The sequence below is a fragment of the Oryza sativa genome, chromosome 6 (genome assembly GCF_034140825.1).
Source record: "Oryza sativa Japonica Group chromosome 6, ASM3414082v1".
NCBI classification, from domain to species: domain Eukaryota; kingdom Viridiplantae; phylum Streptophyta; class Magnoliopsida; order Poales; family Poaceae; genus Oryza; species Oryza sativa.
In genome coordinates this window covers 11,103,113-11,128,248 of record NC_089040.1, presented here as the reverse complement: position 1 = coordinate 11,128,248, position 25,136 = coordinate 11,103,113, and the positions used below count along the sequence as shown (strand labels likewise).

The 25,136-nt window shown below is 45.9% G+C and overlaps 2 protein-coding genes and 1 long non-coding RNA gene across 12 annotated transcripts; 2 read left to right on the top strand and 1 right to left on the bottom strand.

Annotated features, from left to right (window-relative positions):
* Positions 1 to 11,838: 11,838 nt before the first annotated feature.
* On the top strand, positions 11,839 to 17,938 carry LOC136356936 (uncharacterized). Of its 10 annotated transcripts, XR_010741976.1 has the most exons (8): positions 11,839 to 12,236; positions 12,333 to 12,384; positions 13,689 to 13,769; positions 13,858 to 14,013; positions 17,027 to 17,087; positions 17,189 to 17,308; positions 17,421 to 17,540; positions 17,627 to 17,938. XR_010741976.1 is itself a non-coding variant. In XM_066311544.1 (4 exons), exons 1-4 carry the CDS (start codon positions 12,022 to 12,024, stop codon positions 17,642 to 17,644), a joined length of 339 nt encoding a protein of 112 aa, XP_066167641.1. In that variant the 5' UTR covers positions 11,839 to 12,021; the 3' UTR covers positions 17,645 to 17,938. The 10 variants fall into 10 exon arrangements, 1 of the variants encoding a protein (XP_066167641.1); XR_010741978.1 differs by lacking the exons at positions 13,689 to 13,769; positions 13,858 to 14,013; XR_010741979.1 differs by lacking the exons at positions 13,689 to 13,769; positions 13,858 to 14,013 and having other exon boundaries at positions 11,839 to 12,241.
* On the bottom strand, positions 13,315 to 16,587 carry LOC107277395 (uncharacterized). Its single transcript, XM_015786798.2, has 3 exons — positions 16,098 to 16,587; positions 15,372 to 15,957; positions 13,315 to 15,285 (listed from the first exon to the last, which is right to left on the bottom strand). Exons 1-3 carry the CDS (start codon positions 16,585 to 16,587, stop codon positions 14,268 to 14,270), a joined length of 2,094 nt encoding a protein of 697 aa, XP_015642284.2. The 3' UTR covers positions 13,315 to 14,267.
* Positions 15,653 to 16,774, top strand: LOC136356937 (uncharacterized). The gene is made up of 2 exons (XR_010741984.1): positions 15,653 to 15,793; positions 15,916 to 16,774. It is a non-coding gene; the product is annotated as an uncharacterized lncRNA (long non-coding RNA).
* Positions 17,939 to 25,136: the final 7,198 nt, after the last annotated feature.

The window sequence follows — 25,136 nt, the reverse complement described above, 5'->3', positions numbered from 1 at the left end:
CACCTTGTTCATCAAATTCATGAAGAAGGCAGGTGCATTAGTGAGTCCGAAAGACATAACTGTGCATTCGAACAACCCGTACCGAGTGATGAATGCTGTCTTTGGAATATCCTCTTCGCGGATCCTCAACTGGTGATAGCCTGATCGCAGGTCTATCTTAGAGAACACAGTAGCTCCTTTCAACTGATCAAACAGATCATCAATCCTTGGCAAAGGGTACTTGTTCTTAATAGTGACCTCATTGAGTGCGCGGTAGTCCACGCACATCCTCTTGGTTTTGTCTTTCTTTTCCACAAAGATAACCGGAGCACCCCAAGGCGACGTGCTCGGGCGGATGTATCCCTTCTGTAACTGTTCATCAACTTGCTTCTTGACTTCCGCCAACTCGTTGGCTCCCATTCTGTAAGGCCTCTTGTGGATCGGTGCAGTTCCAGGTACCAAGTCAATCCGGAACTCGATATCCCTTTTTGGTGGCATTGTTGTCAGATCATCCGGAAAAACCTCTGGATACTCTCTGACTATGGGAATATCCTCCAGCTTCTTAGTGGTTTTCTCCACTGCTACCTCTTGTTCTTCACCAGCAGCCTGGTTTAAACTAATCCCTGGCTTCTGCGGCACTGGAGACTGGAAGATTACCACCTCTCCTTTTGCATTGGTCAACTTGATGGTGCGGCTGGCGCAATCAATCACTCCTCTGTGCCTTGCCAACCAATCCATTCCAAGTATGACATCTAGGTCCTTGGATTCGAGAAGAATGAGGTTGGCTGGAAAAATCAACCCTTGAATTTCAACTGTCACAGATGGGCAGTAGTGAGTTGTGGTCATGCCACCTCCAGGAGTATGAACTCGCATTGGTATCTTAAGCTTCACTAAAGATAACCCATGTGCACCAGCAAAACGCTTGGAAATAAAGGAATGGGTTGCACCAGAATCAAACAATATTACTGCCGGTGTCGAGTTGACGGGGAATGTGCCCAATATAACCTCTGGTGCTGACTGCGCCTCCTCTGCAGATGCATGATTAACACGGGCCTGAACGAACTTGGGTCCGGCACGTCTTGGCTTCGGGCACTTTCCAACCGTGTGTCCGGGTTTGTTACAATTGAAGCAGAGTTCGGGTTTTTCTCCCCACCTCTTGGGCTGTTCTGGCAGAGCTGGCTGAACTGATTGAGCTGGAATCTTTAGTGAACTCGGAGTAGGGTTGAGGCTGTGCTGCTCACTATTGTTGTGACTGTCACTATGGTGGTTCTTGTTGAAGTTACCCGGGTGGTAGGGACGGTGCTGCCGGATAATCATGGTGGAAGGTCCACCGTGATGTCCCATCGTGAAACGAGGCTTCTGACTCTTCCCCTGGGGAGTCCTGAACTGGGCTGCCTTCCTCTTACGGTTTATTTTGTTACAGTGCTCCTCCTGACGGATAGCCTTATCCACCAGCTTCTCAAAGTCCTCATAATCTCTAGAGATCAACTGGTTAGTCAATTCATCATCAAGACCAGACAAAAACTTCTCCTGCCTCTCGGCATCGGTACGCACGTCCTCAGGGGCGTAGCGCGCGAGGCGGTTGAACTCATGCAAATACTCTATAACTGTTCTGGTTCCTTGTTGCAGGGAACGGAACTCTCTCTTCTTTTGTCCCACAATTCCCTCGGGAACCTGTGCTTTATTGAAACTATGACGAAACTCTGTCCAAGTAACCTCTGCCCCAGTTGGACGGGTCACCATGTAGTTGTCCCACCAAATAGAAGCGGGACCTTGTAGCTGGTGTGTAGCAAAAGCAACCTTCTCCTGCTCGTTGCATTGCAAAAGATTCAGCTTCTTCTCAATGGCATGAAGCCAGTCGTGGGCCTCGATTGGGTTGGTGGTGCTTGAGAAGGTGGGCGGCTTGACACGAAGAAATTCTAGCAGTTTGGACTGAGGAGGTGGAGAACCAAACTGCAGGTTCTGCTGCTGCAGCTGTGCTTGCTGCTGCACCTGCTGCAACACCTGATGGTACTGTTGCTGCATCTGTTGCATCATCATTGTCATCATCTGAGTCTGATTGTCCAACACCTGAGCAATTGTTGGGTTCTCGGGCGGTGGGGACGGACTGTTGTCAGATGCACCGTTGGCACGTGCTCCATTGATCGGCTCTTCGCTGCCACTGGCGTTGTTCGAGTCGCGTGAACCATTCCTTGTCTCCATCTGAAGGGGATAGGTAGAAATATGAGAAAAGGAAGAAAAACAGGGGCTCAGAAACTAATCTTGCTTATGAATTTAAGTGCAATTATCTTAATCTTGATTAAAACACTGAAAAAGAGGCACGCAACTCCTAATTGAGGCAGTCATACCACTGACACATGATATCGACCGCCGACTAACCCACAAGCAACAAACCTAAACACGAAAACTAGCAAGCAAACAGACTAAGAAGGCGATAAAGCTAAGGGCGGCGACTCTGAAGCTCGAGGCGGCGCTTGCAAACGAGGGATAGGACTGACATCTAAAGTAGACAAGGGATAGGAACCAACTCATGCTCAAATCCAAATTAAACAAAGCAAAAGAAGACTCAAATAAATAACCGAGCAGGATGATTTTTATGCATAGAACATTTTTCATGAACTCAAATAAAGACACTAATGCAACTAAACAATAAATTAATGCATAGACTAGTTGCATGGAAAATGATGCGCATAACATTGCCCCCATCGAATATAGACACGACCTAATGCATAACCCCCAATAAATTCCCGACTGACTGTCGAATAAACTCCAACTAAAATTTTTCTAAAGCCCTAGACTGAGCTAATTTTTTTTTTAAAAAAAAATCTGATCCGAAAGAACGACCAAGATTTTTCCCGCAAACCAAAGAGGCAAAACTCCAAATTTTTCCAAAACAAAATCCAAGTGCAAAAAGGCATATGCAGATGAAAAAGGGGTTCAGAGGGCTCTTAGGTTTCCAGTTGGCTTGTCCTACGGTCAAACCTGGCTCTGATACCAACTTGTCACGCCCAGAAATTCTCAAACCAGAATTTCTAAGCTGAATGTGCATTAAATCCCTGTCCAGGACCAGCCAGGGTACACAAACGACAATTGTTGACATACAGATCCACGTCTTACAAAAATAGAAAAGATTACAAATGCAGCGGAAAAGAAATAAAAGCGAGCTAAACCGGGAAGCTTGACTTCAGCAGCGGGCGACTCCACTCCACAGGCAATCCTTGACGGCAGCGACGAAACCAACTTTGACAAAACAGCTCCAACTAGGAAGATCTTCAGCTCTGGTGTGGGGGAAAAGAGAGCAAGACTGAGTACTACCCACTGTACTCAGCAAGTCATACCGGAAGAGGAGGTATGATGCAGGATATAACCAAAGGAAGCTAGAGGTTCTTTTGCATAAAGCTAGCATTTAAAAGCAGTAGTTGAAAGCAGTAAGACAGTTGTAGTAATTAATCAATATTAACCAAACACTGTCCAACGCTACACCACGTTGCAACAGGCCCAGCCAACCACCTGAACTACACCAGTTCATTAAGCTAAACTAGGGATGAGACTAATCACGGTGAATCTGGTTGATCGCCCATAACCGCGGGCACGGCTATTCGAATAGTTTTACTCTGGCCAGAGGTGTACAACTGTACCCACAAGACACGATTCCACACATGTCGCCATGCCCCGAAGTATCACCATGATACTGCAAAGGGGGAAATCGTGACAAGACCCTCCACATAACCCTCCCCTAACCATCCACACCACGCTAAGGTTTCACCCCCACCCCTCAAAAGGCAGTGGGCGGTCCCCTCTTGCGCCGCGGTGAATCCGGCAGCTGGACAACCGGACACCCCGGCCGACCCAACTCCATCACGCCCACCCTCGCCACCGGTGCCTAGGAAAGGGTCGAGCTATACTTCAGATCAAGCAGTTACCCACTCCCGCTTGTGGTAAGCACGGTAAGTCTCCCAGGGTTTCCCGTGAACCGGTCCTTAATTGCCATGGGTGCGACCAGCAAAACCATGCACCCACAACCCACCATTCAATGTATTTTAATTAACTAACACCATTGCGGTGGCACCAATCCAAAGCTATGCTCATAGTCAAAGTCTATGTAATAATGTAATCCCTTTTTGTGTACTAGTTGAGCTAAGCATGGCTAAGCATTTCCTAAACCAACATCTAATCATTTTGATACCCAGGTTATCAATGGCATATGGTAAACAATAAATGGCTGAGTAATAGGACCCATCCCACATGATATTGTAAAAGAATGCAACATTTAATAGAAATGCGGGATATTTGTAAATTGGGTACAATATGATCAAACGTATTGCATGACTTGCCTTGCTCTCGCACTGACGAGACCTCAGCAACGTCTTCGAGAAACCGTGGATCGACGAAACGGCCGAAACCTACGCGACAAACAAAGCACACAAGCAAAACATGCTATAAGACTACTGAAACAGGAAACAAAACCATTTTTAATGGATTCTTTGCATTTTTCTTGATTTACTGAGACTTGAATGGACTTAAACGGAGCTCGGATGAATTACTTATGAATTTTAGAAGATAAAGTGTGTTTTTACTAATAAAGAAAAGTCCTTAATTAATTTATTGCGCAATAATACCCAGGGCTGACGTCAGCAAGGGGAGGGGGTGGCGCCGACAGGCGGGCCCCACTGGTCAGCGGCACTAAGAGAGGGAGAGGGGGCGGCTGGCAAGCGGGCCCCACTGGCAGCGGCACAAGGGGAGAGGGAGGGGTGGTCCACCGGCTGGTGGGCCCCACCGGGCAGCGGCACAGGGCGGGAGAGGGGCGTGGCCGCTGGCTTGGCACGGCTCAAGCCGGCCGGCCATGGCGAGGCGACGACGGCGCACGACCGCCGGCGGTGACCGGCGGCGCGGGGAGACGGCGGCAGCCGGCGCGAAGGCGGCGGCGGCAGCCGAAGACGACGGCGGACGCGCGGAGGGCGGCGGCGCTCACGGGGGAGAGGAAAGGAAGGAGGAAAGGGGATTCCTCACCGAGGCGATGGCGGCGACCGGCGTGGGAAGAGACGAGCGGCGATGACCGGCGACGCGGAGGCACGGACGGGCGGCGGCGACACCCTAGGAGAAGATGGAGAGGCGTTAGGAGAGGAGACGACGACCACGGCGGCTTGAATTGCCGGCCGGAGATGGAGGGGAGGGGAAAAACTCACCGGCTCGCGAGGGGAGAGGTGCTCCGGTGGGATTCCGGCGACGCGAGGCGGCGGCCGGGAAAGCTCTTGCAGCGGCGAAGCTAACGGCGGCGGCGGTTTGGCGCGGCGGCGACTCTAGCGGCGGCGGCTCGTGGCCGAAGGCGGCGGCAAGCGGCGGAGCTCGGGTGCGACGGCGCGAGGGCGGTAGACGGCACGGGAGAGCGCGGCGAGTGCGAAAAACGAGAGAGGAAGACGCGGGGAGCGATTTATAGGTGCGGGAGGGGGCGGACGTGGCCGGGGAGGTGGCCGATTTGGCCGGCGATGTGGGGGAGTGGGGAGGAAGAGAGAGAGAGAGGGGGATTCAAATCCGAATCCCGCACATTTGCGAGGCGCGCGAGGGCGGGAGACGCGGGGGCGAGGCGGCGACGTGGGGGGGGGAGACGCGGGAGCGGCGCGGCGTGGGCGCGGGAAGAGCGGAGGAGGCGGCGACGTGGCGGATTCGGCGGCGGCTGCCGTCGGAGGCGGGTGGCTGGAGGAAGGGGACGACCTGACAGGTGGGCCCCACCTGTCAGCGTCCCGGAGAGAGGAGGAAGGAGAACGGGCCGGCCCACAAGGGGAGGCCGAGCGCGGGCGACGGGTGGAGTGGACTGGGCCGACGGCCCAATAGAGAAAAAGGAGGGAAAAGAAAAGGAAAAAGAAGAAAGGATTTTTCCTGGGATTAAAAATTGCACTTTGGTGATTTTTAATTGGTTAAAATTATTTCCAAGGCTCTGAAAATTCCACTAAAAATCCTGTTAATATATTGTGACATGTAGAATCCAAGAAAAATTCCACATGCCGATTCCGATTATTATTTGCATTTATTAATTAGGGAATTAGCTCTAGGTTAATTAAGATAATTTCTTCGGACGATTTATTTAGCCAAATTTTTAAAGCAAGCAAAAAGGGGGAAAACTTCAGGGCGTGACAATATTGTAGAGAATGTAACTTAGGGCGTAGTACAGAAATGCGAGGTTAACGCAGTTATTGTTTTCATCAGGCACAATGTCAAATAAGGTCACATTTCAGATAGTTTACGGTGAAGGAAATATTAGATTTGGTCCAGATGGTGTTGATCTGTCAGATTTTGTAATGACATCTAAGGGCATCGATAGGCCTGCGGAGAAAACATTTCAGTCAATTTATAGTTGGTTGTTGAGAGGATTTAGAATAGACCAAGAAGTCTACACAATGTCAGTATCAGTTGTAGTGAGTCGTGCAACAGAAGGTTATTTTTGGGAACTAATGCCGATGGACAGCACTGCTGCTTGGAGACGGTATGTGGAAATGGCTTTTGAACGGTCATGGCCCCTCGTTATATTTGTGTCGGTACAAGAGAAAGATATAAATGTTTCAATGCAAACCGAAGATGTAGAGGGTCCTATCAATGCAAGGGATGTTGTTGGACCATCGATGCAAAATGAGGAAAATCAACCAAGGGAGGAGCAGGCCATGGGCATGGCGGATGAGGAGGAGAGAGTCGGTATAATTGTTGATGAAATGGAGAGGGAAGATTCGGATAATGAGGAAGCGGACGACGACGCATCATCCGATGAGGAAGGTGATGTAATGGCCACTGATTGGGCAAATGAGGACTTCTCTGGACTTGTTATATCAGAGGGTGATCATGTACCCTAGGAGTATAAGGAGAACGAGGTAATTGAGGGTGCAAGGTATGCTCATAAGGATGAGATGAAGGAGGCGGTGAAGCATTGGACAGTTTCCTTGCAGAGAGAGTTTAGGGTGGTCAAGTCAACAAATTATGTGTATGAAGTGAGGTGCATGAAGGAAGATTGTCCGTGGCGTGTCCATGCATATAAGGGTAAATGGAATGATTATTGGAAAGTTAGCATTGTGACCGAGCACAAGTGCTACTTACAAGGGGTGGAGAAGTATCACCGAAACATCACTTAAGCTTTTGTGGCAAGTGAGATGTACAGCAGTGTTGTTGGTAACATTGGCTTTGAACCAAAATCAATTATTAGGCACATCGAGAACAAATTCAAGTACACCATAAGCTATGCAAAGGCCTGGAGAGCCAAACAAAAGATTATTGAGATGAGGTATGGCACATTCGAAGCTTCTTATGATAATTTGCCTCGTTTGTTAGCCACCATTGCCCAGAGGAATAATAATACTTACTATGACCTACATACATTTACATCGGTTGATGATCGAACAAAGAGTGTGCTGCAAAGAGCCTTTTTCTCATTGGGTGCTTGCATCAATGCTTTTGTGCATTGTCGACCTGTTCTATGCATAGATGGAACTTTTATGACAGGTAAATACCGAGGTCAGATATTGACAGCAATTGGGTGTGATGGGAACAACCAGGTTCTACCTATGGCTTTTGCATTTATAGAGAGTGAGAACACTGAAAGCTGGTACTGGTTCCTAGAGAGAGTGCACATTGCAGTGGTGCGTATGAGGCCCAACGTTTGCCTTATACATGATCGTCATGCGGGTATGTTGCGGGCTATTGACTACTTGCAGAACGGTTGGGATGAGAAGGGACGACCGTGACCCAGCGAAGCGGTGGGATGCAGACCGGTCACTCCTTGCCGCTCTGGTAGACCGCTGGAGACCTGAGACGCACACGTTCCACCTTCCCTGTGGGGAGATGGCTCCGACACTGCAGGACGTGTCGTACCTGCTCGGGCTACCGCTGGCGGGAGCACCAGTTGGTCCCGTGGACGGTGTTGTTGGGTGGAAGGAGGATATCACTGCGCGCTTCGAGCAGGTGATGCGCCTTCCACACCTAGGACCGGCCAACACCCTTCCTCCGTACTCTACAGTCGGGCCTAGCAAGGCTTGGTTGCTCCAGTTCACTGTAAGTAAATAAGTTGTTATTATCATACATGCTTATTTGCGATCAACAGAGTGTTTTGTACTAACATTTCATTCTTAATTGTAGGCGGACCTTCTGCACCCTGACGCTGATGATTACTCGGTCCGACGCTCCCTTGAGGCGTACCTGTTGTGGTTGTTCGGGTGGGTGATGTTCACTAGCACCCACGGGCACGCTGTGGACTTCCGGCTGGTCCACTACGCACGGTCCATCGCGGATGCTCAGCCACAGGACGTGCCGCAGTGGAGCTGGGGTTCTGCCGTGCTAGCAGCCACGTACCGTGCCCTCTGTGAGGCGTGCACGAAGACTGACGCGGGAGCGATCATCGCTGGCTGCCCTATGTTGCTTCAGCTTTGGGCAGCCGAGAGGTTTGCCATAGGTCGACCAGTGGTGGACAGCGCACCCTACGGGGTTGGACGCAGCGCGCAGTGGCCAGAGGACGGTCCCACGATGGGGACTTACCGGTGTCGACGTGGGGTTAGTGCAACTTCGCTGCGTTATAAGTTTATCAGTCGTCTTCTTTTTTTTCTTCACATAACATGTCTAATTCCGATCATGTTTATTGCAGCGTCGTTACGCTCACGTCCAGGTGAGACGAGGTTACCCGGACTTCGTGTTCGAGTTTGACCGTCTCCAGCCGAGCGACGTCATCTGGGAGCCGTACACAGAAGAGGCCGTCGTTGCGAGAGCACCGCTAGGACTTTCGTCCTTGTGCACACGCGACCAGGCTTACTGGCTCACCATCCTGCCGATGGTGTTCGACATTTTCGTTGAGCCTCACTGCCCGCAGCATGTGATGAGACAGTTCGGACTTAGGCAGGTGTTTCCGGGCAACGTGCAGCCGACCGTCCTCCCTGCCGACCACTCGTGAGTTCGGATTGTTCATTTCTAAATTTTTATGATACTTCATTCATCGAGCCATATAATTTACCTCTCTTCACAGGTTGACTCGACGGGGACAGCTAGCAGGCGCACTTTGGGCTCCACGTGTACAGCAGTACGTTGACGACTGGGTGTTAGCTACAGAGGAGGTGATCAACGAGCTCTTCCCACACACGGAGGAGAACTACCGTGACTACCTTCGCTGGTACCTTCCTCGCACTCGTGCGCGTGTGACCTTCACTCCAGACGCCCCAGAGCCGCATGTTGCCGCTGTCACGGACGCGTATCCCACGCACCGTGACCGAGACTACTTCGTGGGGGTACGTCGAATTTGTATTAGTTCTTACAATTATTTCATTTATCTTGCATAATATAGGACAACTACTGAATTTTTTATTTCCATCTTGCATAGGCTGATGCCGCACGGGATATCAGTGCCGATATCACCGCAGTCCAAGTGAGGTTGAACAGAGGTTTGCACTTGACTGACGTTGAGCAGAGGGTGACCTTCGACCGGATGCAGGAGAAGATGCGTGCGGTCATGCGCGTCTTCTCCTGTCGCAACGCCGTGGACGTCGTACCTCCAGCTGGTCCGGTACAACCACGGCCTCGCGCGCCTACCGTCGGAGCAGGACCTCGACCTACGGCACCTGTTTCGCACGGTACTGCTCAGCCCAGAGGTTTCTTAAGTTTTGTTTATGTTTTTGTACGAAAACATCACCCCGTCGTAACTTGATGTTCCATCCTCGCAGGACCTCGTTTGCCTTCGAGCGCCCCTAGCTTCGGAGCAGTGCGACCTACAGCACCGGTTTCGCACGGTACAGTTCAGCCCAGACATTAGTTCATTTTTGTTTCAGCTTTTGCACGAATATGTCACCATGTTTTAACTGCACGTTTCCTCGTCGCTGGACCTCGTCTGCCTTCGAGCGCGTTCGCAGGCACGACCGGCGCTTCCGCGAGCTCCGCAGGGGCGTTCGCCACCTCTTCGGGCACGTTCGCCAGCTCTTCCTCTCACGGAGCGTCGATCCTTCGCCCACACGGTACTTTACTTTTTATTAATACTATTAAATACATGTATGAAACTGATGGTCCTTGTCCAGCAGGATTTGCAGCCGGGATCTTCGGTACTGGGGCCTCTTCGTCTCACGTCGGTAGGACTGGTCCTACTAGCCAGTTCTACGACGACGACTTGCACGGTGCACACCACCACGATGTACTAGGCTCCTCTCAGCTTGGAGGAGCTCCAGAGGCGCACACTCAGGAGCAGCCAGAGGTCACACCTGTACAGGCAGGACGGGTTGGCCGTGCCGTACCCCCGGACCGACTCACGTACTCCCAGGGGCACATTAGGGCGCAAGGTAGGAGGGACAGGGGTAAGAGGCCTCGTCAGTAGTGTTCTACCTCTTCAGTCCTTATGTGACCGTTTCTTTTGGCTTACAAACTTGTAAAGCAGTACTACTTTTGCTATTACTACTGCAGTACTACTTGTGTTTGTCTCGTCTACATAGTTCTTTTCATTCATATGGTGCTAGAACAACTTATGCTCACGACAACACACTTTCGTACAATGGATTGACACAGTCAGAGTTACTTCAAGTGGCGGGCCGATAACGCAACCTGAACCGACCATACAGTTCATTCATGCTTGGATGGAGTACGAACGTCGGGTGGAAATTGCAAGCTTAGACTGGAGGAACAATCCATTAGGGTTACATAAATGGTCCGAGCGTCCAAAGTGTGGGTGCAGAGATCGCTGGCAGGTGGCTACATCCTTTGCTGAACAAACATTTCGAAGGAGATATTTTGTCTGCCCCAATGTAGACAACGATTTCGTTGTATGTCTAACCATTTACAAAATCCGCTATGATTTGCACAAAATTACTACCCAAACTGAATAACATTACTATTTTTACAGGGCAATCCAAGGATGGGTGGATTTACTCGATGGATCGACAATGTCACTCCATCATATCATGGCCAGAAGATAACAGAGTCAGAAACACAAGTAGAGTATCAACGATTGAAGGACCACGAGAATGCAATGCATTCTGACCGACCTAGAAGGGGCCGATAGGTTACCGCATGCTTGATTCGTCGGGATCGACAAATTTGTACCGTGTATCGATGGCACTTCTTATCTATCTTATCATTACAATGTTTAATTATGGTGGTGATTTTTTGTATGCGTAAGACTAAGGGCCTATTTGGATTGCTACCAAAAACATGCCCTACCAATATTTTGGTAATTTGAATAGTACTTGTGTTTGATTTCGATTGAAGCCTATTCATTGGTAATACGTAATCTAGATTTGAGATTATGTAGAACATTCTTCACTACAATTTTACATTTTGGCAGCAAACCAAATATGATCAAATGCAATTTTACCTTACCAAATATTTGGTAGTGCCAAAACTTGCTTATATTTTGGCACTAACAAAATATTTGTACGGTAACATTCCAAATAGGCCCTAAAAATAATAAAATTGTATTTTACCAGTCTTGGAGATTTTAATCTTGTATAGTTTTCAATATAAAAAAATTTGATAACTATTGATATTTATAAAAAATATAAAGCACAGTATAAAATCGCCCTCCCCCAGGGCGGCAAGGGGGCCGCCTGCAAAATTCCAGGCCCCCCGCCGCCCATTTGCAGGCGGCCCCCCGCACAGTACAAAATCGCCCTAGCGGAGGGCGGCAAGGGGGCCGCCTGCAAATTTCGTTCCGTCTGCCACGTCACTTTCGCCGCCCTCTGGGATGGCGATTTTTAAAAATCGCCCTCCCAGAGGGCGGTAGGTGACCACTTCTGTCAATTTTCAAAATGAAAAATTATTTTTGTAAAACTTTTAATAAAAAAAATTAAAAATAAAAAAAATTCACCAAATTGACCCGTACTTTTGGGCCGAATTTACGCTCACTTTTGGGCTGACATGTGAGCCCGATCTGCAACGGGAGGCGGTGCGACCACCCACCCACTGACGGCCGCCGCCGCCGCCGGCCGGTGGCAAAGGTGCGCCGCCCGCAAACCGAGCTCTCTCCGTCTCTCGCTCCCCTCCCGCTTGCCGCCGCCCCGCCGTTTCCCCCATCACCCTATCTTGGCGCCACCACAAATGCCGGCGGGCGGCGGCGGCGGGAGCAGCTGTCCACCAGGAACCATCGCCAACAAGGTCCCCCTTGCCCTCTTCGATTCATCCCCTCGCGCTCCGATGGCGGGTAAGCGGGCAGCGTACGCGCTGCGGCCGGGCACCCGCTCCTCCTGCTCCGGCCGGCTGTTTCCTCTGGCCGCCCTGGCTGGGCTGGCTGCGATGCACTACAGCAATCACAGGTGAGGTGAGGTCAGCTACTCGCCTAATCCGTGTGCTTCCTTCCTCCTGCTTAGTTATACTACTGCTCACTCATTTGTATATATATACCCTTACAGGAGGAAATTGAGTCGTTTTGATTGTGACAAAATAGCCCAGCAAATGCTGATGGTAAGCTGATTACTATCTAACGAATTCCACAAACTGTAGTACTATACTGTTACAGTTTCATTTGACCCTGTAACAAAATGGTGTTTCTTATAGAATATGTTGGGACAATGCAGATATCTCTTATAGATCATTTTTGGATAAAAATAACTCATACCTCCGTATTTAAACACATGACGTTGTTGACTTTTTTTATTCTACTCCATGTGCATTGCATTTCAGCACCATTTGTTTGCTTTGTTCCATCCCACCTTAACTGATACATTCAACTGTCTTCAAATAAAACAGCAAAATTTGTGATTTGTGAGGTTCAACATGGATGCCCGGCAAAGTTCTTCATGTTTTCCACTAGGCCCTGGCCGCTCGTGCATCCATATTATCATATAGTTTTAGTTTGTTCCCTCATCCATACTATTGTACTACCTCTGAATCGAGCGCAAAGTAGATTTTTTTTTAATGCCTGTAGAGTCATATAATATATCTCACCATCATGGTAATCCCTTCACCTGAGCCAGTAGAGCCATCTAAAATCTCCCACACAGGCTAGTCGCCAGCCTCTCCCTCTTTGCCCTTCGACATTTCAATTTAATTTTAATGGCATGCATCCTTGAGAACAAATCTCTGCATAAATTAATGGTGATAGTTTTGAATAGAGAATTATATTTGGTGGAAGAGGCTCACAGAATGGCACATAAGACCTAACCATTTCATCCTCAAAGTCTTTTTTGTCCAACCAAAGCAATTCCAGCCCCTGCTTTTTATTTTTTGCAAGGAAAAATTCCAGCCACTGTGTTGCATGTGCAACTTCCGAGGAATCACAAAAGAAAAAGGAAGGAGTGAAGTCCAAAAAATATCACAAAAGCAGACTGGATTATTTGAAACCCACATAAAATGTTTCCATACGTTTGAATATTTGTTTTGGACTCTGAAAATTGGGCAAGGGCTTTCAAACAATACAGAGTTAATTGAAGCCCTAAAAACACTTTATGAAGGACCAATTTAATAATTATACAGGACTTAACCTCAATATTTGTAACACTGGTTTAACTTTTGGGCTGTTCCAGAGGAGATATGAATGGACTAGTAGCATGATTGCATCTTGCTTTAGCCAGCTAATGCATTGGAATGTAAAGAATGCATCCCAGTAAACAAAGAACTCATGGATGGATAGTGTTACAAAACACACATAGAACATCTAAACTCCCTAACTTGACTTTTCTTCTTTGTAAACAACAAGCGAAGTTGACCTTTTCCTTTTCCTTTTTACTTAGATTCTCTATTGCGTGACCAAATCTTGTGGATTGCAGCAATGCCTAGTGCAGCTATAACTAATGCGATGAAATATCCAGAAGACTCCAACCTCATTCTGGAACCCGCCATGTAGGCAAGTAGGAGGCCGAGCAAGTTCAACACAATCGTTATGTTCATCACCTTAAACAACCAGTCCTCCCTTAGCAGTTTCTCCTTTAGCAACAGGATGATAACAACAACGGATGCCACAAAGGAAGCAGAGTTGCTGTAGAAGAAGATGAGGTAACGGTACCTTTTGTTGTCATGCATAACCGGGTTACCTGCTGCACGCCCATTGCTGTTACCTTGCCACACACCCCCAGGTGGGTTGAGGCCAGCCTGGTAAGTCACACTTGCAGCCAAGACTCCTAGCAGCATAAAGTATTTACGTTTGGCATGTTTTTTTGATTCATCCTCTTTCTCGTTAGACTCTGTGGCTGCTCTTTCCTGTTTTTCTTTCTCATTAGTCTCGTTGGATGTATTATTTTTGGCTTCACCCGCATTTTCTATGTCCGCGGACTTCGTTGTTCTGTCGTCTTCTTTTATTTCATCGGCAGACATTGTCTCGCTCGGCTTCAATGTTTGAGTTTCTTGTTCTATGACATCCTCATCTTGTGCTGGAGGGGACTTCTGTACGACTCTTTCTTCCTCATCTTGTGAGTTAGCTGGCTCATTTCCTTTTTGACAAAACATATTAGGACTACAATCATAATGAAGAGGACCAAAGCCACCAACCCAAAGATATAGATGGATGTTTTCAGGTGCTGAGTGCTTCCTGCAGCGTAGGCACACATGAGAGCAAACATGCCTACTGCGGTGCAAACAGAGAGAGCATAGCTTCGTATGGCTGGCTTATACAGATTCGGGTTCACGAGGAGTATAATGACGGCAATCGATGACATGAAGCTCATTGAGTTGCAGTACAAGAATGCCTTATAATGGCGTGGATAGTTGTAAGATAGGACAGGCTCACCTGCATGGTGCCCAAACTCATCGTCCTTCAGCCAAAACCCGCCTGGCGGGGTCAACCCAGCTTGATAAGTAAGGGTCGTACACAAAACAGCAAAAAGGAGCAACCTCTTGCGCCTCTTTCCCTCATCCTTCTTGTCCTTGTCCCCATCTTTCTTTCCCATGTCCTCATCAAGTGTGATGAATATAACATGAATAACCACATAGACTAGAACAACTCCAGCTAAGGCAATGACATAAATGGATGTGGTTACATCTCGGCAGCTCCCAGCAGAGTATGCACCAATGAGGCCAAACAGATCCATTATCATGGCAAGCTCTAGTATGTGGTGCTTGAGGATAGGCTTGTACTGGACCAAGATGATGATGACCAAGGATACTGCAAAGGCTATTGAGTTGCAGTAAAAGAATACCTTGTAACGTTCTGGTTGAATAGATAAGAGTATTGGATTGCCAGCCTCATGCTCCTTCCAATTCTCCTGCCAAACACCACCTGGTGGGATCAGTCCTGCTTGGTATGTGACGGTTGTTACAAGAGTGGAAAGCAGGACAACAAGAGATTGAGCCTTCTCCAGAATATCTGCATTGCTTGTATTGGTCTGTACTCCACCATTGCTTGCGTTCTTCTTTACTCCATTGCTTGGCCTAGCGATTCATTAGCATGCAAATTTAAGATGGAAATACAGATATTAATAATATTTGGAAGCAGAAACATGTTCATGCATCCATACCTTCCATTTGAATCTGATGCTGACCCTTGTGGGTGAGGGGATATAATCACCTTGAGAAAAAGAATGCATGCAAGAACAGCGAAAACCAGACAGCCAACATAGATGGTAGTGTCACTATTCCTGCTGCTGCCGGTGGCGTAGGCCCCCACAAGACCGACAAGAGCAATAATGATGTACGCTTTGAGAAAGCGGGTCCTTACTCGGGAGGTCATGCTTTGATCCTGGTCCTGGAGTAGTGGGATGACTAGTTGCTTGTCTAGGAGCAGCATAATGATGAGCAGGGACATGACAAATGCAGCAGCATTAAAGACAAAGAATGCCTTCAGGCGGATAGCATGGTGCTCTCGCATGACCAGGTCGCCTGCATTGTGTCCCTCCTTGCTGCTGTCCCAGTAGCCACCAGGTGCACTCAACCCAGCCAGGTAAGTGACGCTCATCACAAATGTAGCGAGAAGTAGTAGGAGCTTGCGGCGCCGCTCTTTTTCCTCCTCTTTCTTATGACCTGATTGGGAGAGCTTATTGATTTTCTCCTCTTTGCCATCAGCTGTTTGCAGTTGCTCCTTGGCTTCCTCCTTTTTGCCATCACCTGGTTGTGATTATCCTGGTTATGTTAGGAACAGTCTATGGTTTCTTTTCTTTAAAAGGAAATGGAAACGGGTTACATATTTAGCCTCTGCCATATTAGGCAGTTTATGGTTTCTGTCAAGCAAGAGTTAAGAGCATCACCTGTGCAGCTGCTCAATGAAGTCAGCACAAGTTGTATCACCATATAGACAAAAATGACGGCCAACACCCAAGCATTCCTGGGTTTTAGCACGGCCCGGCTGGTCCCAGCTGCATAGGCCCCCACAAGGCCAAGCAGATCCAGCACCATGGCCACCCGCAGTGGAAGCATGGGGATCCAAAAGTTTTTCTTCTCTTGTGCGATTGCAAGGCTCAAGATGAGGATGATGACTATAATGGACAAAACGAACGCAGCCGCATTGCAGTAGAAGAAAACAAGGTACCGGGGGTAGTAGGTATCCCGGATAATGGAGTCACCGGCGAGGTGCCCGGCCTCGGTATCCTGCCAGACACCCCCGGGTGGATTGAAACCTGTGGCATATGTCACTGTGGCTGCCATAATAGCCAGCAGTAAGAGGTACTTCCGCAAGAGTAACTCCAGTGGTTTTTCTTCCACTTTCTCTTGATCCTCTGTAGAGTGTCCATTCGCCATTTGCTAGCTGGGGAGCAGTGATAGAAAGGAGGTGCCTCAAGGTGTCAATGACTCAATGCCAAGAAGGTGCTTCAACATGCATACATTATATAGAGTTGTGTTGTACCAGCTTCATGGAGACTGGCCTTGGGCAGACGTCCTCGTCGTTTTAAAGTTTAGTTGATTCATTGACGTTGATTTGATCTCACCTTGTTTCCTCTTTGTTTGAGCTTCCCATAAATCTGTCTATGAGCGGCTTGAATTGTTTATATGGCCAAGTGATCTGGACATCTATGTAATTATTGACCCAAAAGACGAGTGTTTGTTTTCTTCTGAAAGACTGACTTTATGGAGTTCATATATATCCCAATCCCATGTCAAGATTTGATTAAACTGTTTCCACGTTTCTCTTGCTTAGTCTAATTTTGCTGATTGAAACTTTTTTTTGAGGGACTTTCAGGTTGAAACTTGACAGTCTCTTTGGCTAGCAACAGCTACTGGATGTTCTTTTTAATTGCGAGGCAAGCCACAATTCTCATTAACAGAGGCCATAATTGTGAACTATCTTGTCTTCATTCCAGTGCTCTATTTCAGCATATATGCTAATGTGTAAGATATGCAGGAGACGAATTGAAGTGTTTCTTAATTTGAACTTCTAAAATGCCAGCAAAACTCTTGTTTGGTGAAATGCCCATAGTCTTAAATTCAGCTTTCCAACTAATGGTGAACGTGAGATATACATGTATGTAAAGTTTGGTATACACTCCAGGGTGTGTCTAGCTGCTTTCTGTAGCTGTCCTTTCTTTTCAGATGGGATGCGTTTACTTATACATTTTGACTGCCCAAACTTACAGATTGTAACTGTCGAGGTTCCAACACTGTAAAGACTTTTATGGATCTAGTCATCATATCTCATGCAGGTTAAACCCTGCGGCATATGTCGCCATGGCCACCATAATGGCCATCAGCAAGAGGTAGAAGTACTTCCACAAGCAATACTACACTGGTTTGTCTTCATCTTTGGATTACTCTAACGACTGTTTTACCATTTGTTTGCTAGCTGAGGAGCAGTGACTGAAAGGAGGTGCCTCAAGGCGTCAACAACGCAATGCCAATCAGGTCCTTCACCATAACATGCATTATGTAGAGTTGTGGGGTATCAGCTTAACGGAGACTGACCATGCGCAGACTTTCTTCCAATCCTCGTACGTCATTTTTAAATGTGTAGTTGATTTTTTTTGAAGGAAATGATCTGGACATGGCTATACTTTCTTTGACCAGAAAGACATGGGAGTTTTTTGTATTCTTCTGCTAAGACTGACTTTCTGCAGTCTATTAGATATCCATCTCCCAAGTGAAGATTTTCTTTAAACTGTTAGCACGTTTCTCTCTTGCTTACTCTAGTTTTGCAGGTCGAAAGCTTCTATGGCGAGGAACGGCTAATGGATATTCTAGTTTTGCAAGTCATACAATTGACAGTTCTTATTAACACAAACCATTTAACTGTGAATTATCTTGTCTTCATTTAGCATATTTCACCGTTTGCTTCTTGGCTTAGCAGTCACGCCCACAATTTGAATTTTGAAACTTAAATTTGGAACTGAGTTTGAGATTTTTCCACTATTATTTATTTTCTAGCATTGGTTTTTAAATCGTTAGGAATGCATATATAAAAGCTTTACCCATTTATTTTTTTGTTTAATGTTTCTTAATTTGAAATTTTTTAAAAGGAAATTCTTAATTTGACCTTCGAGAATGACAGCAAAACTCATGTTGGTAAAATCCCCGTGTCTTAACTTCAGCTTTCCGATTATGGGTGAACTCTAGTCGGAATTAATAGATGGTCTTAGCTTATTCAAAGATTAATTCTTTAGAAAATCACAAAAGCCCACCTCATGGGGATAGCATGCATAGGGAGTTTAGTTCATCCAGGGCCGGCCCTGGGGCAGTGCGGGCAGTGCGACCGCACTGGGCCTCCAAAAATTAGGGGCCTCCAAAATATGTATACTATAGTACCAAGCCTGATAGACTACTTTGTGCATTGAGAAGATGCTGTTAGATGAGATTGTTATTGACACTATCATCACTGATTTTGCATCTGAACTGTTAGAAGAAATTGTTTTAAATGATCTAGAGATATTTCTTTTTGGTATTTTAAACTTGTTAGTGTGAAATTCGTTAATGACAATGAGTTTTTAAATATTATCTTGTATTTTTATGGTGAATGGGAGCCTTCATTTTTTTTTCCACACTGAGCCACCAAAAAGTCAGGGCCGGCCCTGTTCATCTTACCTATTTTAGGAGAGAGAGATCTCCTTATAAGGGAGTATGCTCTCCTAGCCACTTGAGACATATGAGGTGGAGAAAAGAGGGGGAACATGCTCGCTCCCCTCGCCTGGCATGGCAATAGCATGGCGGTGCGTGTGCATGCGTGCACGACGTACGCGTTGAATGGTTTGTCAAAATTGGTTCATCTGCGGTGTCATCACCCTTGCGTAGATGCATTCTCCTTTTACGGTTTTGTTTTGTTGTGGGAAATTTAGATTTGTTTTTTGAAACACTTTGAATATTCCAGTACGTGAAATGGCGTGGAGTCCGGATAAGTTGCATGCGACTTATTCGTTTCGGTTACGCAGAGTGGAGATCGTGCAGGCGTCCTGATCAAGTGTCCTGATATCTCTATATAAGTCGAGTCGTCGCCTCCACGCAATACACGTGAAATCAATCTAGGGCTTTGCCTCTTCCTCTGTACTGCACCGTCGCTCGTAGTCTACTCCATCCCGCTTGTCGATGTACCAACGATCGGGAAAACAGGTTTTCGTAACCTTCACCTTCGATGCCCTGTACCGGGAGAAGGTGGTAATAAAGTTTTTGGAAGCGCTTCGCGCGATTGCTCCATGTTCAACCACAACGGCTCGTCTTCCTCTTCGCTCACGTGCTGCACACCGTCGTCAATGCCTACAACTGCGAGTGCTTTCTGCTAAGCAACCGGTTTTCTAATACCCTCGGTATGTGTTCAGAATGTTGCACATATTTTCGTTCATAGCCCCCCACCCCTCATAATATTTTTGCTGACGGTTTCCACGTATAAACGCCACAGAAAAAGCAAATAAGGTGGTGCCATGAAAAATCGATTTGTAATAGTGATTGAAATAACAATGTATAGAACACATAAAACAAATTTGATTGCTCTTGAACAAAGCAAAATCATAAAATTTATTTAGAGGAAATTACATAGCGGCGGTCAATTTGTTACTAGAATTTTCTCGTGTCTGTGATAGGAGTCGTTAGCATGTGATGGCGTGTCTTTATTTTTTTTCGTCATTATATATAGTTACCCAATGTTTTAATCTTGTAATCTTTTTTTTTATGAAAATATATCAAATATGAAATGTTGTACTGTCTAGCGCAGTTTGTCTTATAAAAAAAAATCAGTTCATCGATCTACGTATGTAACGTGCTGCTGTGTAAAACCCGTCCACACATTTGTGAGAAAAATGTAAAAGAAGAAATAAAGAGAGAGGGGAGAAATTCGTCCTCTTTTGCCATATTTTGCGACAGACGTGTGAATTGGATGCCAAAAACTAAAAACTTGCAAATAGAATGGCATATTACCTCAGTCCACAAATATAGGAAATTATGCCTTTTCCTTTCCTAGTAAAAATAAAACAAATCGTAATACAAAATACGATAGTTGGTGAAATAAACTAACACAAAAGTTAGTAGGTGAAAAATAAACTAATAAATAGTTAGTGGGTGGGTAATAATGTAGTACAAAAGTTAATAGGTGGGAAATGGATACAGAGATGATATATAGTGAATAAGCTGGTATATAAAAGTTATGTCTTTGAATCACAAATCACTTACATCTCCTGCTTTGCTGCCAAATACATGATAAATATATGCTAAATGTTGTAGAAATGATGGATGGATATGTATTAAATGTTAAAGAAAGAAATGATAGATAGATATAGATTGAAATATTATGGAAATGATAAATTTTAGCATTGGTTACATGTCGAGTTTTAATATGTACTAAATTATAGATGATGTGACGTAGTTAGCTTCAGTATTTTTTTTCTAATTCATTTTATTCTACAACCACATATTCCTAAGATTTAGGTGGGAACTAGACTGTTTGAAAGAAAAGAGTTGGAGGTTTAGGAGAAGCTAAATAACATGTATTCTAGCTTCTTTTTTCTTAATGCAAATATGCTATTATGTGTTTTAATGGTGGCAAACATGTGGAGTAATTAATTGGCAAGAAACGCATAAGAGTAAATTTCACAAAACTTTTGGTATTTTGATTAAACTATTGCAAAACTACAAATTTAAGGCGTTATATCACAAAATTACAGATTTAGCATCATATTTATCACAAAACTACAGATTTAAAGTTAAATATCACAAAACTACATATTTAAAATTGGAGTTATCACAAAACTACAACTTTAAATCCCTATAACCATTATTATTATGTTGGATCTATAAGCATTATTATTTTATGACTAAATTAGTTCTAAATCTATAGTTTTGTGATAATGGACTGTCTACTGCTCATTCGACAGAAAACAACCCTCTCAATCTGTCAAATTTTTTGTCCCTCCGATCTAGATCCAACCGCCAAGGACTTGAAGCATATAAATCTATATATATCTAATTAAAAAATACGCAAGGCTTCCGCTAAAAAAATCGTCCGTCTCCTGTTATCCGATAAAAATCTACGCGTGTGACTTCCGTGTTGTGTATTCGTGTAATCCGTCTCGGTTGCCCCCGCGGTGGAAAAACGCATGGCGCGGTGCTGGGCCTCCCGCCTCCGAGAAATCCTGAGCGTCTGCCAGCCCAGACCAGGAGGTTTTCAATGCAACAAATGAACCAAATCGGATACACCACATCACAAGGCAAGAACCAGCATCAAAGCTAGCGAATCAGGAAAGCACAAAGAGGCAAAGATCCCCGTAAAACAACCACAAATTTTCAAGGACAGCTCCTCTCGCTGCCGAGGCATTCGAGAAGGAAAGACTGCATTGGCCTACCATTTTCTTCTAGCTATCTCGTGGCTGTGGGGGAAGAAGAATCATGAGAAACCAGCAAGAAACCCAAATCCAGCAGCGACTCTCCCCCAATCCCAAACCGATCTAAGAAACTCCCTCCAAATCAACCACCCACATCCTTCCCTTACCCAAGAAAGGCACATGTGTACTTAAGTAATCCTCAATCAAAACATCCCAATCAAAGAAATCATCGCTTCACCTCACCCGCTCCTCTACCTAGATGGAGATGACAAAAAAAAAATCACAAGGTGCTCCTCTACCGCCTTATCGCCGGTGGCAGCAGCCTTTATCTCCATGGCCGACGGTGCGGTGGAGATAAGTAGCGCGGCGACCTGGTGCGGTGGAGTCTGCGCGACGACCCCATCCCGCCACGGCGCGGCGGCCCTCCAGGCGAGCGCGACCGCGAGCGTAGCCAAGGCGGCGAAGTCGGCAGTGAAGGCGTGGCCAGGGGCGATGGGTGAGGAGGGCAGCGAGATGAGCTCAGCGGAGGCAAGCAGCGGCGCGAGAAAACGAGGGATGACGGAGAAAGCGAGGAAAAGAGGATAAGACCGATACCAGGGCGCCTGGGCGGATAGGTCCGACTGGGAAGTGGCGAGAAGTGTGGGTCCGTCCGTTGTCGCCATGGATGACTGGGACGTGTCCCGAGACTCAACGACGCGTGGAGGGCAAATAGCTGGCTGATGGTGAGCATTGATGGTTTAATTTTTTTTTAGACAACGATGGTTTAATTAGTATACTTGTTTTACTAGCCATGAATGTTTTCAATATCATTTAAATACTGCTCTATCTCTACTATTTCAATTTAAATTGAAGATGTTTTTATCAGTACTGTGATACATCATACGTGTTTAAGTTGGCTTTTAAGTTCATTTGCTTTTTGAATTACAAATTTGTATTTGAGTAGGTTTTAAATTTGTTTGCTTTTAGAAATATAGAAGGAGCTTCTTCTATATTTGTAAAAAAACATCTTCAATTTGCATACTAACTTGAGACGATCGGACTCCTAATTGTAGCTCATGATCGTGTAAAAACTAAAAACAATATCCAAGCAAATTCCTACAATTAATTTCACTTTAGATAAACCATATAATAATAATAAGATTAAGATAGTCTTCACCCAGTACAACGCATGGGAATTTTTTCTATATCTTCACTAATTAAAATATTTGTAATTTTTCTTTCTTCACAGTCCGTTTCATCCATCGGGTGATTTTTCGTCCGTACAAAAAAAGGGGGTCTCGGATTCCCGAAGAAAAGCCCCAAAAATTTTAACCAAAAATTGAAAAAAAAGGGAACGAAATACCTCATTGCCGGCCGTCGCCGACGCCGCACGGGAAGTTTTCCGCCACGGCCGGTCGTCGCCGACGCCGTGTGGGAAGCCCTCCGCCACCGCCCGTCGTTGCCAACGCGCGCCCGCCGCCGGATCCATCCACAGTCGCCGCCAACGCCACCACCGCCACTCCTTATCCGCTCGCGAACGCTGCCGACGCCGCCAACGCCGCCGGATCTGCCGTGGGAGGAAGGCGAGCGGGGGCGGAGGGAGCCACCGCCGCTAGATCCGCCCGCGGCCGCCACCCGCGGATCTGCCGTAGGAGGGAGGCTAGAGGGGGTGGAGAGAGCCGCTGCCACCACGCTCGGATCCGCCCACGGCCGCCGCCAACCCGCCGCCACCGCTGCCATATTCACCGTAGCCAACTGCCGCCGTTGGTCGTCGCCGACGAGCGCGGGTAATCAACCACCGCCACTAGCCGTCGTCGACGCTGCGCGGAAGACGAGGGGGAGATGATGGGGAGGGGCGCCGAGGCAAGGCCGCTCGACGGCGGCGCACTCACCCTCGGGCGAGTGCGCGCACCAGCCAGGGGGCATACGCCGGCACCACTGCTTTTTGTCGTTCGCCCCAACTCGGGCGAGAGGCTATGGTTTTCGCCGATGGCCAGGAGGGATGGGCTTTCCGTTCGTCACAGGACGGATGAAGGCTATAATTAAAAATAAGAAATATTGAAATAATAATAGCATAGAGTCATGGTCACCGGTGTCGCGGAAGGGAAGCGGACAGCCAGATGCGGCTGCTACCTACCGTGCTACGGTCGTCGATCGGTCGTCGATTGGTCTGAGTGGGTTCGCTGGTCGACCGTGCTGCCGAGCCACTCCGTAGATCTACCCATATCTTCAGAGTCCATGTTGACTTGCACCGTCTAAAGGTGGAAATCAAACCGGCTTTGTCTTTTTTTATCTCCCTTTTGTTCGGAACTATATTTCTCTCTGTCATTTGAAACTTTTTCTAGCGAGCAAAAGTATTAAAGCAGTGTGAAAATAACTTCGGTTAAAACAAATATTTTTAGTTTTAATACACTGTAGCGAAGCACGGGCATTTTGCTAGTTATACAGATAATTGAAAAACTACAAACAGGCTAGGAACAGTGTATTCGCAAGCCCATCTTTCAGGACCCAAATTAGTTCGTGGCCCAAAAAAAGCCCAAAACTGATGTTTTCAGCCCACTGTATAACAACAAAAGGAGAATCAAATTAAAGGCCCATCATATAATAAAATTTAAGCCCAATAACAAATTTTTAAGATTCACTGCTCAAACAAATTTGATCTTCAGAATCAGAATTGAAATCCCAAATAAAGCCCAATTTGTCTTGCACAGTTCACGTGACTCATTACCAAATTGAGAAAACTTGACAGCCAAGAAGAATCTTTGGAAACTCACGTGATCTGATCATCACTTCAAGAAAAAGCAAATCACTTCAGGACTTCACACAGAGAAAAACAGATACAGGAACAATTCTATCCAGGAATAATAATTTAATCTGAACTGTTTGACTTATTATTTAATCTGAACATTTAGAAGAATGATTTGTGCTGTACCTATTGTGATATATCAGTGTAAATCTAGAGCATTTAACATTACAACATTAATGTTAAATTTAAAGTCTGGAGAATAGGCAGAATTTTAAATCTTATAATCAAATTAAGTCTAAACTTTAACTTATCTTCCAAAATAAACTGATTTTAGTAAACAGAAATAAAATAGATATTCAACGATTTGATTATTTCACTAATATATATTCAACGATTTGATTATTTCACTAACACTATACAGTTTCAAATTTGAATATTTTCAGATTCAAAAATTGATTATTTTGCGTAGTTGGATTGATTTGAACTGTAATTTTGTATTCCATTGCAAAATGGTCTGCAAAGATACACAAATCAAAACATACATTAACTGTTTGGAAAAAAAAATAAACAGGGTATAACTTTTAATCAAAAAAGTGTTTATATATAGCACAAATGAACATTACTTAATTCTTTACAATTTAAAGTTCTGAGAGAAAAACAATGATACAAGTTATTTGTTCTTTCTCCAATTCTGTACAAAATTAATTTTCAAAAAGTTCACTTGTAGCATAAACTAACTTTCAAGCAGATTTCATTAAATGAGTCAAGAGAAACAAACTTTGCTTACATTAGTTCACTAGCAGGCGGATCAAAATCAAATCGTACTATAA

What these genes read in the sequence shown, in the direction of transcription:
- LOC136356936 (XM_066311544.1), top strand. Translation starts at nt 12,022, where the DNA reads ATGCCGGCGGGCGGCGGCGGCGGGAGCAGCTGTCCACCAGGAACCATC. An exon ending in ATGCACTACAGCAATCACAG is followed by an intron (nt 12,237 to 12,332) that starts GTGAGGTGAGGT and finishes ATACCCTTACAG; the next exon opens with GAGGAAATTGAGTCGTTTTG. An exon ending in TAGCCCAGCAAATGCTGATG is followed by an intron (nt 12,385 to 17,486) that starts GTAAGCTGATTA and finishes TATCTCATGCAG; the next exon opens with GTTAAACCCTGCGGCATATG.
- LOC107277395 (XM_015786798.2), bottom strand. Translation starts at nt 16,587, where the DNA reads ATGGCGAATGGACACTCTACAGAGGATCAAGAGAAAGTGGAAGAAAAA. An exon ending in TTCATTGAGCAGCTGCACAG is followed by an intron (nt 15,958 to 16,097) that starts GTGATGCTCTTA and finishes AATCACAACCAG; the next exon opens with GTGATGGCAAAAAGGAGGAA. An exon ending in GCATCAGATTCAAATGGAAG is followed by an intron (nt 15,286 to 15,371) that starts GTATGGATGCAT and finishes ATGAATCGCTAG; the next exon opens with GCCAAGCAATGGAGTAAAGA.